The sequence below is a fragment of the Oryx dammah genome, unplaced genomic scaffold (genome assembly GCF_014754425.2).
Source record: "Oryx dammah isolate SB20612 unplaced genomic scaffold, SCBI_Odam_1.1 HiC_scaffold_23, whole genome shotgun sequence".
Lineage (NCBI taxonomy): Eukaryota > Metazoa > Chordata > Mammalia > Artiodactyla > Bovidae > Oryx > Oryx dammah.
Genome location: NW_024070207.1, coordinates 124,672,307 through 124,685,359, shown reverse-complemented (window position 1 = coordinate 124,685,359; position 13,053 = coordinate 124,672,307). Strand labels below are relative to the sequence as shown.

General features: G+C 50.6%; 1 protein-coding gene across 1 annotated transcript in view; it reads left to right on the top strand.

Moving 5' to 3' along the window:
* The first annotated feature begins 529 nt into the window (after positions 1-529).
* The window catches only part of SHROOM2 (shroom family member 2), a 147,110-nt gene continuing 134,586 nt past the window's right edge, over positions 530-13,053 (top strand). Inside the window, exon 1 of the mRNA XM_040266489.1 lies at positions 530-873. Coding sequence (XP_040122423.1) covers positions 709-873 — 165 coding nt within the window. The 5' untranslated portion in view covers positions 530-708. The remainder of the gene's footprint in view (positions 874-13,053) is intronic.

Sequence of the window (13,053 nt, the reverse complement as noted above, 5' to 3'; positions counted from 1 at the left end):
GCGGAGCCTCCGGTCACGCGCGGCGCAAGCCCCTCGTTCCTGAGCGCGCGAAGCCGGCCTTCTCCACGGCGCGCGCGGCGCGAGAACCACCCCACCTTCCTGCGCGCGCGGCGGGGCGCGAGCCCTCAGTTTCTGGGCGCGCGCCGCGGTGTGAGTCTCCCCCGTTTCTGAGCGCGCCGGACCAGCCCTCCCCCCAGCACGCGCGGCGCCAGACACCGGTTCCTGCGCCCACCGGGTAGCTCTCCCTCCGGCGCGCGCAGCACGACGAGAGTCCCACTTCCTGCGCGCGCCGCGCGAGCCCCCCGTTCTTCCGCGCGCGGCGCGAGCCCAAACCCATCTCGCGCTCCGCCCCCTGGCCCCGAGAGCGCGCCGGGCCCCGCGGCTCCCCGCCCCCTGCCCGCGGCTCCGCCCCCTCCTCGCATCTCCCCGCCCCCTCGTCGCGGCTCCGCCCCCTCCCCGGGGGCCCGCCCCGGGGGCCCGCCCGGGGCCCGCCTTGCCCTGTGCGCTGCGCCGCGAGTCCTTCGTGCTCCCTCCCGCCCCGGGCCGGCACTTTCCTTGCAAGTTGCAGCGCAAGTTTGCCCGCGGCGGGCGACCGGGGCGCCGAGAGTCTCCCTCGCCCTCGGCCGGCCGGGCTTTTCCGGAGCGTATGGGCTTGGGTCAGGCGGCCCCGGAGGCCTGAGCGGCCGCTCCGCCTCTGCGCCCCGCGCCATGGAGGGCGCTGAGCCCCACGCGCGGCCGGAGCGCCTGGCGGAGGCCGAGGCGCGGGCGGCCGATGGCGGGCGCCTGGTGGAGGTGCAGCTGAGCGGCGGCGCCCCTTGGGGCTTCACCCTGAAGGGCGGCCGTGAGCACGGCGAGCCGCTGGTCATCACCAAGGTGAGGGGGTGCGTGGGACTTGAACGGTGACAGCCGGGAGGTGGCCTCGAGGGGCGGGGGATTCGTCGAGGTCGGGATCGCCGGGCGGGGCGGTTTCGGGTGGCGCCCCGGGCCCGGGACGCGCGTTTGCCTGGGTCCCCTGCGAGAACGTGGGGCGCTGGGACCCGCCTTAGGTGTGTGTTCCGGGCGCCACCTGGGCCGCCCTGCCTTGTTTCCCAGCCCTTTTTGGCTCCCGGCGCCGCCGATAGTTTCAATGGCTCCTGTTTCAGATCTCTCCCCTCCCCCTCTTGGAAGGGGCCCGGCCTTCCGCTGTCACTCCCGGCCTCGCTAGTGGCGGCCTGTACCTGTGGGCCAGCCCAGTGGTCTGGGGGGAACGTTCCCACGTGCGCCGGGTGGACAGAGCCTGCCCTTCCTGTGTTAGCCTGTCCGGCTGCTTGTTTCTGCACCCCGCCTTGGACCCGCACCCCTTATCTCTAGGACGTGTGGGTGAGCAGCTGCCGGCAGGCCAGCTTCTCCATTCCCAAAAGCCCATCAATATTTACTGACGTTTGGCTTCCAGCCCTAGATCCGCGGCCCCCTGGATACTTGCAAAAAAGAAAAAACAAACAAAGTTTTCAGAGTCCTTTATAAAAGTGGGATTTGATAATAAGTTGCTAGTGTGTGGGTCCATGGGGTCGCAAAGAGTCGGACACGACTCAGCGACTGAATTGAGTGTGTGTGTGTAGGGTTTACTTTAGAACTTTGAATTTTTTTGCCTCGAAATAGAAAACCCATATTGAGACTTAGCTGCCCAGCCTGTATAAACCCGTAAAAACACACACAAACCAATCGTTTGGTTTTCCCCTGTTTAAAACTCTCTCTTGGTCAGTTTCTCTTGGAAGGTCTGGGCCGCGCCATTGCTGGGGACAAAGTTCTCTTTAAAATGCAAAAAAAATTCTTGGCTCGCAGAAGGGTTTGAAGGTGACTTACTGTTTTTTTCTGTGCTTTCCTGCTTCACCGCGGCTGGAAGCACTGAACTGATTTCTAACCTGCCCCACCGGATTGAATTTAGGAGGTGGTGTGGCTTTGTTACCTAGATAACAAATGAGAGACCGAACTAATCTTTTTATTTTCTCTCTCATTTTTTAATGGTTATAAACTAGAGACTCTGGGGGGAAACCTGCACAGAGTTTTTGTTGAACTGGGGGTTGAGTGTCTTTGTTGTTGTAAATTTCACCGAGGTGCAACCTATCAATGCACTGAATTCTTTGAAAAGTGGGAGGCAGCTTAGTGCGCAGACTGGGCAGGTGCGGTGCTCCCTGCATATGCCTTACGGCACAGTAGCTTGAGCTTTTAAATAATGCGTTTTACCAGACATTTTGGATGGTAAAGGTTAAAAAGATACCAGGTGAATCCCCCAAACCTTTGGACCTTCAGGTGTTTCTTTTAAAAAGGAACACACGCAGATACAATTCAAGCTGTCTTCCTCGGACCTGTCGTTAGAGCAGATCGAATAAGTGGTACAACATTGTTGAAGGTAGCGTCTTGCTTTGGGGGCTTCCACTGGGTAAGAAAACTGGCCTAAAAATTCAGTTGTTTTACCAGAAGCTGGGGAAAAGGATTTCGGAGTACCTCCGCCTTTCTCTGTACCCCAAGTCGTAACACCCCAACCACCGAGTTTTTAGTGGCAAGTTCTTAGTGGCGTTACATCTTCCTGTGAAAGAGGGCCCCCTTCTACAAACCGAAGGAGGAGGGCGGTAGAGCCTGTGGACACAAACCAGGGCCTATGCCGACCACTGGGGGCTGTTGGCTCCCGATTTAGCCCCTGATGGGCTCTCCCGGTAGTTGCTATGGTTTGGGTGTATGGGGCTGTGTGTGTCTGGTGTGGGATTGTGTGTGTCTTGGGTGTGTGTGTGTCTATGTGGCTAGACTGGTAGCAGTGTACACACTGTGTGTGTGTGTGTCTCTCTTTGTGGCTAGACTGGTAGCAGTGTACACACTTTGTATGGGTTTGTCTGTGTGTGGCTAGACTGGTAACAGTGTACATACTGTGTGTGTGTGTGTGTGTGTGTGTGTGTGTGTCTGTGTGAGTCTCTTTGTGTGTGTGTGTGTGTGTCTTTGTGTGGCTAGACTGGTGGCAGTGTACGCACTCTGCCTTTCCAGATTGTGCTTCAGGGTTTTGCAGAAATAAAGCTGCTTGTGATTTTAACCTGACATGCTCCTATGCCCCTCCCTTAAACTGCTGCTTGGTTTTTATAGGTGTTATACTGTGACTGGAGATAATGTGGTTTCTTTGCTTAGGATGGAGAGGATTCAGGACAGTTTGGGATGCCCGTACTAAATTTCCACTCACACTTGTGTATATACATGCACACGTGCATGCTGTCACACGCGCATGTGTATTTCTTAGCCACACGTTGTATTGTGTGCTATTGGCAGTGTTTCACCTGCTTGCATTTTCTCCTGGATTAAGTCATCAGTGATGTTTGCTCATGATCCAACAGCTGGTTGTTAACTAAAGTAATTAACTGTCATTTTATTAAAAGATGCTTACTCCTTGGAAGGAAACTTATGACCAACCTAGATAGCATATTGAAAAGCAGAGACATTACTTTGCCAACAAAGGTCTGTCTAGTCAAGGCTAAGGTTTTTCCAGTGGTCATGTATGGATGCGAGAGCTGGACTGAAGAAAGCTGAGCACCGAAGAATTGATGCTTTTGAACTGTGGTGTTGGAGAAGACTCTTGAGAGTCCCTTGGACTGCAAGGAGATCCAACCAGTCCATTCTAAAGGAGATCACTCCTGGGTGTTCTTTGGAAGGACTGATGCTAAAGCTGAAACTCCAATACTTTGGCTACCTCATGCGAAGAGTTGACTCATTGGAAAAGACTCTGATGCTGCGAGGGATTGGGGGCAGGAGGAGAAGCGGACAACAGAGGATGAGATGGCTGGATGGCATCACTGACTCAATGGACGTGAGTCTGAGTGAACTCCGGGAGTTGGCGATGGACAGGGAGGCCTGGCGTGCTGCAATTCATGGGGTTGCAAAGAGTCGGACACGACTGAGTGACTGAACTGAACTTATTAGGAAAGGATGGAGAAAAGTGTGCCCATTATAATCTCTTAAAAAATGAAAGTAGATTGTTGTGATGGGGACTGGGGAAACATGTTCCACCACCAGAATTTGGATTAATCCAAGCTTTGAATCTTTTCTTTCCCAGTAGCTACTGAAACATCTCTAGGGCTCATTAAATAATGGGTCTTCTAATAGTTGTTATTTTTTTTGTATTTAAGAAACGCTGAAATTTTACATATTAGAGCGCTGGGGTATTTTACAGCTCATTTCTAACAGAATCTGACTTGGAAGAAGCCTGATCCCGTGTAAGATGTATGATGACAAGTGTCTTGGTTGAAAGCCTACGGGAGCGTACAACTTCGAGCTGGAGGTGATACCAAGAACAAGGCCAGCTCAGTCCCTGATTTCCTGATGGAGTTTTATTAGCCCATTTTATAGATGAAACAGCCCTGAGGTCACATCCTGAGAAGGACCCTGAGGGTCAGATCTTGACCCTGCATATCTCTGCTTCTTCTCCAGTTGGAGACATGGGTTCGATCTCTGGGTGGGGAAGATCTCCCTGGAGAAGGAAATGGCAACCCACTCCAGGATTCTTGCCTGGAGAATTCCACGGACAGAGGAGCCTAGCGGGGCTAAAGTCCACGGGGTCACAGAGTCAGACACGACTGAGAAATGAAATTAACATCACCACCGCCACCACCACCATGAGGGCTTTTCAGCCTTGGCACTTCTGATGTTCTGGGCTGGATCCTTTTTTGCTGAGTGGGGTGTGTGTGGGGGGTCCTTTCCTGTGTATTGTAGGGTGTCTAGCAGCAACTCTAGCCTGTACCCACTGGCAATGTAATCCCTTCTTCCCATGTGTGACAACTGAAAGTGTCTTGTACTGCCAAGTGCCCCCTGGCACAAAATCGCCCTCACTAGAGCATTGAAGACGGAAATGGCACCCCACTCCAGTGTTCTTGCCTGGAGAGTCCCAGGGACGGGGGAGCCTGGTGGGCTGCCGTCTATGGGGTCGCCCAGAGTCGGACACGACTGAAGCGACTCAGCAGCAGCAGCAGCAGCGGATGAACTGTATGCCACTTTTGCTTTGAAAGGATTTTAGCTTGGAAAGCTGTGCTTTATTCTTCTTTTTGAAGGTGCTTGGGAGGCCCCTGGCCTGGCCAACCTGGGTGGGGAAGCCTGTTTTCTTCCTCGGCACTGGCCCTGATAATAGGCTTTATTTACATAGTAAAACTCAAACAAATACTTGCTTCATCTGCATTTTTTGTAGCTGGAAAAAAGGAAATGGGAGCAGGAACTCCTGAGAGCTGTGTTTTATGGGCACTTGGCAGGGGCTGCTCCCCGAGTAATTGCCTTTTCTCTGGGTCGGAGTCGAGGTTAAAGGGACCCTGACTCCCCCGAAGTGGCATTGTTGGAATCTCAAGTGCATGCGTGGTGAGTGAAGTGAAAGTCTCTCGGTCGTGTCTGAGTCTTTGTGGCCCCCTGGACTAAACAGTCCACAGGATTCTCCAGGCCAGAATACTGGGGTGGGTTAGCCGTTCCCTTCTCCAGGGGATCTTCCCAAACCAGGGATCGAACCCGGGTCTCCCACATTGCAGGCGGATTCTTTACCAGCTGAGCCACATGGAGTCAGTCCCCCAGAAATGCAGCCAGCAAGATTTGTAACCGTTCAGCACCTTGAGGTTTACCAGGGCTGGAAAAAAAACACAAAAGGCCACTTTTTTGTTTTGTGTGTGTGTGCAGCAGAAATAACATCCCTGCCCTAAGGAACTCCAGAGACCTTGACGTGTCCACGTCTCCGAGGCTCTGCTCTGATGCAGGCCCTCTCAGGAGCGTTGTCTGTAAGTTGAGCGCTGCAGCTGGTGGGAGTTCCTCTCTCCATCTGCTCAGCAAGTGGAAGACTTGGGTGCGGCGGGGCGGTGGAGGGAGATTGGGGGAGGGCCTGACTTCTGAAATGTCTGCGGAGGGGCTCAGATTCCAGAAGGGCCACCCGGGGGATTCACTGGGAAGCCCGAAGCCCGCCAGCTGGGTGTCAGCGGGCCCCCTGCGGCCTCAGGAATGTTTGTTAGCCTCGGAAGGAATGAAGCCTTGCTTCTCCTTTTCATCACATCTTGGATTCCCCTCCTTCCCCTTTCCTCTCCAACCGGGATGCCAGAGCCTTTCCATGAGCGCCCCCAGAAGAAAGACAGGCATCCGGGCCTTCCCCGGTCCCAGGGGTGGCTCCTTTGGGACCTTGATGAGTTTCAGGTTGCCTCTTGGGGACCAGGACCTCCTGGGGAGGTGCGGGGGCAGGGAGCTGGCCAGTGCGACCCCTCTCCTGGGTCTCCAGACCCTTAAACCCCTCACTGGACGCAAGGCTATGTGTTTAAATGTCCTTCCCGGTTTGCAAGCTGAAGGCAGGCTGGTGGGGGGGAATCAGGCAGGACACACACTGGGGGGTCGGGGTGGGTGCGATTGGCCCACACAGCCAGGCGAGTGATGTCCCAATTCAGAGGTCCTCCTGATAGTGAAGGTTCAGAGCCATTGGCGGGTCGCCTTGTGGTCTGAAAGGGGCTGCGTTTTTTATGGGTTGTGCTGAGTCATGCTGATCGGTGACCCGGTAACCCCTCGTCGGGACAAGCTGTTGTCACTGATGTCCCCATATTTGCCCCCCCAAGAGCCAAGCTCTTTGTCAATGACTGTTGAAGGTTTTGAAAACAGGGCATCTGTAGACGTGAGCTGTGAATTTTTTTTTCATTAAAAAAATTAATTTATTTTAACTGGATGCTAATTACTATATTGTGGTGGTTTTTGAAACATGTATATTAGCATATGTGAAATAGCTGACCAGTCCAAGTTCGAAAAGGGCACTCAAAGCCGGTGTGCTGGGACAACCCAGAGGGATGGGATAGGGAGGGAGGTGGAAGGGGGGGATTCGGGATGGGGGACACATGTACACCCATGGCTGATTCATTCATGTCAGTGAGTGTGAATTTTGGTTTAGTCACAAGTCCTGTCTGACTGTTTGCGACCCCATGTACCGCCAGGCTCCTCTGTCCGTGGGATTCTGCAGGCAAGAATCCTGGAGTGGGTTGCCATTTCCTCCTCCAGGGGATCTTCCTGACCCTTGGGATCGAACTTGAAGCTTCTGCATTGGCAGGTGAGAAATTCTTTACCGCTGAGCCCACCTGGGAAGGCCGGAGCTATGGATTGGGAGCTGATTTATCTCAGCCTCTCTGTGTTTTGCTTGATGTCTGTGTTGAAGCAGAATCCCACAGCCACTTTCCCAGGGCTCCATAGACAGAAAAGGTGGGTGGGTGAGGGCTGGACACCCCCACTTCAGCTAGCTTGGGTACTGTGGTAGCCAGGGCAACTCCTAGGCACGGTGAGGTCCTGGCCACTTTGAGGCCAGCTGCAGTTTGCGTCTGTTCGGAGGAAGAGTGGAGTTCCAAAGACATGTTTGTATTTAAACATTCACAGTGCGGTTTTTTTAAAAAAAGGGGTGAGTTTCCTGCCCCCCCACCCCTGGTGCTGAAATACCTTTGCAGTTGGTAGGCCTGCCTGCCAACTGGACTTCAGGTGTGTCTTTCTCCCCCTGTGCCAGCCTCTGCCTCTCTGGGTCCTGCAGGTTCTCACCCCTGGTCCTCAGGACGTGTTTTCCATGTGGGGATGGGAAGTTGGGCAAAAAACCTTCGGTCCCATCCCCAGCTCTGGTGTTGGAGCTTTGAGGTGCAGAGGGTGGAGGCAGAGGGTGTGTGTGTTCTTCCTCTCCTAGAAATTAACTCTGCTTGTTATGTGTTAGTCACAATGCCCATTTGTATTGCCAGGGGATCTTCCCGACCCAGGGATCGAACCTGCATCTCTTAAGTCTCCTGCATTGGTGGTTGGGTCCTTTAACATACTACCGCCACCTCAGAATTCCCAACTCATCTTGACTCATCCATAAACCCAGAGGCTTCTAAGCGTGAAAAGCTGTAAACTTGAGGTTTGCATCACACTTCCCCACCGGGAAGGATTTTGCCCTTCCTGGTCCAGTTATGAGTAGTTTGGAACATGTCCTAACATTCACCCTTCGAAAAAAGAAAATGACTTTGCCCGAGAGCTAAATGTAGAAAGGAGAAGGAGAATGAAAGACTCATAAAAAAATTTAGTGGTTTTCACCTTGTCCTAACGAGCTGGGATTTCTTCACTCACCTTTCTATTTTGCAGCCAAAGAAACCGGGCTCCCAGCTTGGAGACGGCTGGTTTTTCTATTTGGTGAAAGCGTTTTGGAGCCGTCCTCTTGCCAAAGCTGTTTTGTGTCAGCGTGCAAATAAACCCTGTCTGTGGATTTCTTTGGGGCCCTTGGGAGCTTTGCTCCTTGTACACTGGGCACAGTGTAAACAGCCAACGAGATTATTTCAGGATTTGAAGGCTGAACAGACTTTTTATTCAGTCTCATTACCTCTTTTACTTTTCACATACCACAGTCAGGTCGTCCTTTGAGGAGACATTTCTGCAAGCCGAGCTCTCCCAGGCTGAACCTTCCACCCACACGAAGGACTTTGAAAGCGCTCAGGGTTGCATGGTTCTTTTTTGGTCTTTTTTAAAAAAAACACGCCAGTGTCCCAGAGAGGGGGGGTGTAACTTGTGGAAAAATTGTTTTCCTGTTAACCTGGGTAGATCGGATATCTGCATGGCTCTGTGATACACAGAGCCTCTTGCATTGACCAGTAGGGATGTTAAGGCCCCTCTTTGGGGGAACGTGTCTAAGTACAAGCATAGTAGGTTATCATTGAAAAAATAATTGGACTCACTTGATGGAGGGTGAAAGAGGAGAGTGAGAAAGCTGGCTTAACACTCAACATATAAAAAACTAAGATCATGGCAACTGTCCCATTAGTTCATGGCAAATAGATGGCAGAAAAAGTGTAAATGGTGGCAGATTTTATTTTCTTGGGCTCCCAAATGACTGTGGAGAGTGACTATAGCCATGAAGTTAAAAGATGCTTACTCCGTGGAAGGAAAGCTATGATAAACCTAGACAGTGTATTAAAAGGCAGAGGGACTTCCCTGGTGGCCCAGTGGCTAAGACTCTGCAGTCCCAATGCAGGGGGCTTGGGTTTGATCCCTGGTCGGGGAACTGGCTCCTACACGCCATGACTAAGACCTGGCACAGCCAAATAAATAAATAAATCACATTAAAAAAAGGCAGAGATATCACTTTGCTGTCAAAGGTCCGTACAAAGTTATGGTTTTTCCAGTAGTCATGTATGGACATAAGAGTTGGACCATAAAGAAGGCTTGATTGCTAAAGAATTGATGCTTTAAAACTGTGGTGCTGGAGAAGACTCTTGAGAGTCCCAGGGACAGCAAGGAGATCCAACCAGTTCATCCTAAAGGAAATCAGCCCTGAATATTCATTGGAAGGACTGACGTTGAAGCTGAAGCTCCAATCCTTTGGCCACCTGATGCGAAGAGCTGACTCATTGGAAAAGACCCTGATGCTGGGAAAGGTTGAAGGCAGGAGGAGAAGGGGGTGATTGAGGGTGAGACAGATAACATCATTGACACAATGGACATGAGTTTGAGCAAGCTCTGGCAGCTGATGAAGGACAGGGTAGCCTGGCGTGCTACTGACAGTCCAAGGGGTCATAAAGAGTTGGACATGACTTACTGAACAACAATAACTTTATTTCAGGTTTGAACAAATTAGACTGTTCTGAAAAACCAGGATGTTCTGAATTGCACAATCACATTTAAAAAAAAATCTGGGCTTTTTTTTTTTTTTTTAAATCTGGCTATAAAGTTGGAGGCAGTATCTACCGCCTTGGTTGGATGAATTGGAAAGAGTTGGGGTAGCTTCTAAATTGACCAAGACTTTCAGATCAAAGGCGAATTGTGAAGGTCAAAGAGAACCCAGGCAGTGTAGATTACAGTGAGGGCTCTAAAAGCGACATTTTTACTTCTTCAAGGGAGGAAAGGGACACAGTTGTTAGTGTTATCTTTTTGAGTTTTCTTTTTAGTTTTTATCAAAATGGCCCTCGCACAGTTTAAATAATCAAATAGTTCTTCAGGGCTTGTTATTAAACCCAGCAGCTCCACACTTGCTGTTTCCTCTTCCTCTAGAGAAGCTGTTGAAACTTTTCAGCTGATTTCTTTGGGCATTTGCTTACATTCTGTCTTGCTGCTGCTTTTGTTTGTTCCGTTTCTGGATGACTGTTGACTTCCCAACTTGGGATGTGGTCTCTTTTTCATGCACCTCCTTCCCACCAACTACGCAGACACATATCTTGGGGCCCCCAACTTCCCAGTATAACTACGATCATAATTTTGGTCAGAAGAGGGATTTTTTTTCAGCCTCAGCACTGTTGACCTCTGGGGCCACATAATTCTTTGTGGTGGGCACTGTCCTGTGCAGTGTGGGCTGGTGAGTAATACCTCTGACATCACCCACGAGATGCCCTCACAGACGTCTCCATCTCCTGTAGTCGAGATGATCTAAAGAGCCTCGCCAGGTGTCCCCTGCTGGGGGGACAAAAATCTCCCATTTTGAGAACCACCAGATCAGCAGTTTTCACTGGATATGGTTTTTTGAATGCCAGTGCCAACACTGCTAAACCTGGTGGTGGAAATTCTGAATTTTTTTTTTTTTTTTTTGCCCAACACAAAGTTTTCATTATCACTGAGGTTAACGATAGGTTTTGTTTCTTTGCCTAATTTCCTGAGTGCTTTATCATTAATTTATCCTCCACATCTTCCTGAATTGTGAAAAATCGTTTTTTATATTCAGACACACGGGTGGGGGAGCGTCTTTTGAGACCTTCTTTGTTTGAAAATGTCATTAACGTACCGTGACAGTAACTGGATTGTTGGGTGTAGAGGCCTGAGCTGGAGACAGTTTTCCCTCTGCACTTTCTTTGCAGCTGGTATTCTCATCTCTGCTGGTGTGCAGTAATATTGGGAAGACAACAAGCCCTTCTGTCTCTTCATCCTTTGGGCTGGCTCTGATTTTTCTGTCTTATTTTTCTCTTCTCTCTACTTTGGTTCGTCTGGGGAGATGGCCTGCAACCATGTCTTCCAAACTACTGAGTTTTTTTTAAAGTACTTTTTTCTTTCTTTTTCAAAAATTTCATTTCTTTTTGGCTGTGCTGGGTCTTCGATGCAGCGTTGGGTTTTCTCTAGTTGCAATGCGTGGGCCTCTCATTGCGGTGGTTTCTTTTGTTGCTGAGCACAGGCTCAGTAGTTGTGGCTCACGGACTTAGTTGCTCAGCCGCGTGTGGGATCTTCCCGGATCAGGGATTGAACCTGTGACTCCCGCAACCCAAGGCAGATTCTTTACCATTGAGCCACCAGGAAAGGCCCTCGATTAAGTTTTAAATGTGTGCTTTCAGTTTTTTTCTTCAAATTCCAAAGTGGTTTTTTTTTTTTTTCCCCCCCCCTCTCTCTCACTGTTCTTTTTAAGGGACTTCCCTATAGCTCTCACATGGTAAAGAATCTGCCTGCAATGCAGGAAACCTGGGTTCGATCCTTGGGTCAGGAAGATCCCTTGGAGAAGGAAATGGCAACCCACTCCAGTGTTCTTACCTGGAGAATCCCATGGACAGAGGAGCCTGGCGGGATACAGTCCATGGGGTCACGAAGAGTCAGACATGACTGAGCAGCTAAAAAAAAATAGTTTATTTTTATTCTTCCAGTCTTCATTGCTCTGCAGGCTTTTCTTTAGCTGCGATGAGCAGGGGTTACTCTCTAGTTACGGTGCATGGGCTTCGTGTTGTGGTGGTTTCTCTTGCTGTGGAGCACAGGGCTCTAGGATGTGTGGGCTTAGTCATTACAGCCCCCAGGCTCAAGAGCACACGCTTAGTAGTTGTGGTGCTTGGGCTTAGTTGCTCCGCAGCCTGTGGGTTCTGACCGGCCCAGGGATTGCACTGTGTCTCCTGCATTTGTAGGCGGAGTCTTTACCACTGAGCCACCAGGGTTATTGCTCTTGAATGTTCCTTTTTGATACCATACTGATCCTGTTTCATGGTTCTTCTTTCACATCTGTGAGTATATCAAACTGGCTTTTAAAAATGTCTTCTGCGTAGATTCCATTTCTGAGCTCTGCTGTGTGTGTGTCTGTGTGTCTGTGTGTGTGGTGTAGATTCCATTTCTGAGCTCTGCTGCTGTGTGTGTGTGTGTGTGTCTGTGTGTGTGTGTGGCGTAGATTCCATTTCTGAGCTCTGCTGTGTGTGTGTGTCTGTGTGTGTCTGTGTATGTGTGGCGTAGATTCCATTTCTGAGCTCTGCTGTGTGTGTGTGTCTGTGTGTGTCTGTGTGTATGTGTGGCGTAGATTCCATTTCTGAGCTCTGCTGTGTGTGTGTGTCTGTGTGTGTGTGTGTGTGTGTGTGTGGTGTAGATTCCATTTCTGAGCTCTGCTGTGTGTGTGTGGTGTAGATTCCATTTCTGAGCTCTGCTCTGTGTGTGTGTGTATCTGTGTGTGTGTGTGGCTTCTGTCTGCCCTGTTGGAGGCTCAGTCTGCATGTCTAGTGGAGGGACCTTGCTGTCTGACTGCGTGCAAGAGCGGGTGACCACCTGGTTCAGGGTGAGTCACCCGCCCGGGTGAGTGATCTAGCCAGGCTACTTCCTGGGGCTCTCTTGAAAGGCCACTGCTTTGATTGTTTCTTTGGGGCCAGGCACATCTCTGTCGGATACTATTTTCCTCCAGTGAGAACAGCTTTCGGTGTAGGGCAGGTTCGAAAGTTGACCTGAGGTTTGCCAGTTTAGAGGAACCCTGCCTTGCCTGGTGAGGTCAGAGTGGTCATCGCTGGCCTGGCCATGGTGGTTCCAGTTGGGAGGGAATGTCTCACAGACACAGCTAGATCTTATTGTCCATCCTGAACCTTTGCTGATCCTTAATTGTTCTGGCCATCAAACTAGAATTACTCCCACTTAAGTATATTATTAACATGGGGATGAAATGAGGCAGTAAGGAAAGCTAGCTGTGGTAGATTTAAATTCCATCGCTCTTCCCTCCTCTTCCCTTCTCCTTACCTCTTTTTGCTTTATTAAGAATTTGGAAAACTGTGGGACAGACATGGACACACTGCTGTATTTAACATGGATAACCAAGAAGGACCTACTGTCCAGCACAGGGAACTCTGCTCAATACTCTGTAATAACCTTATG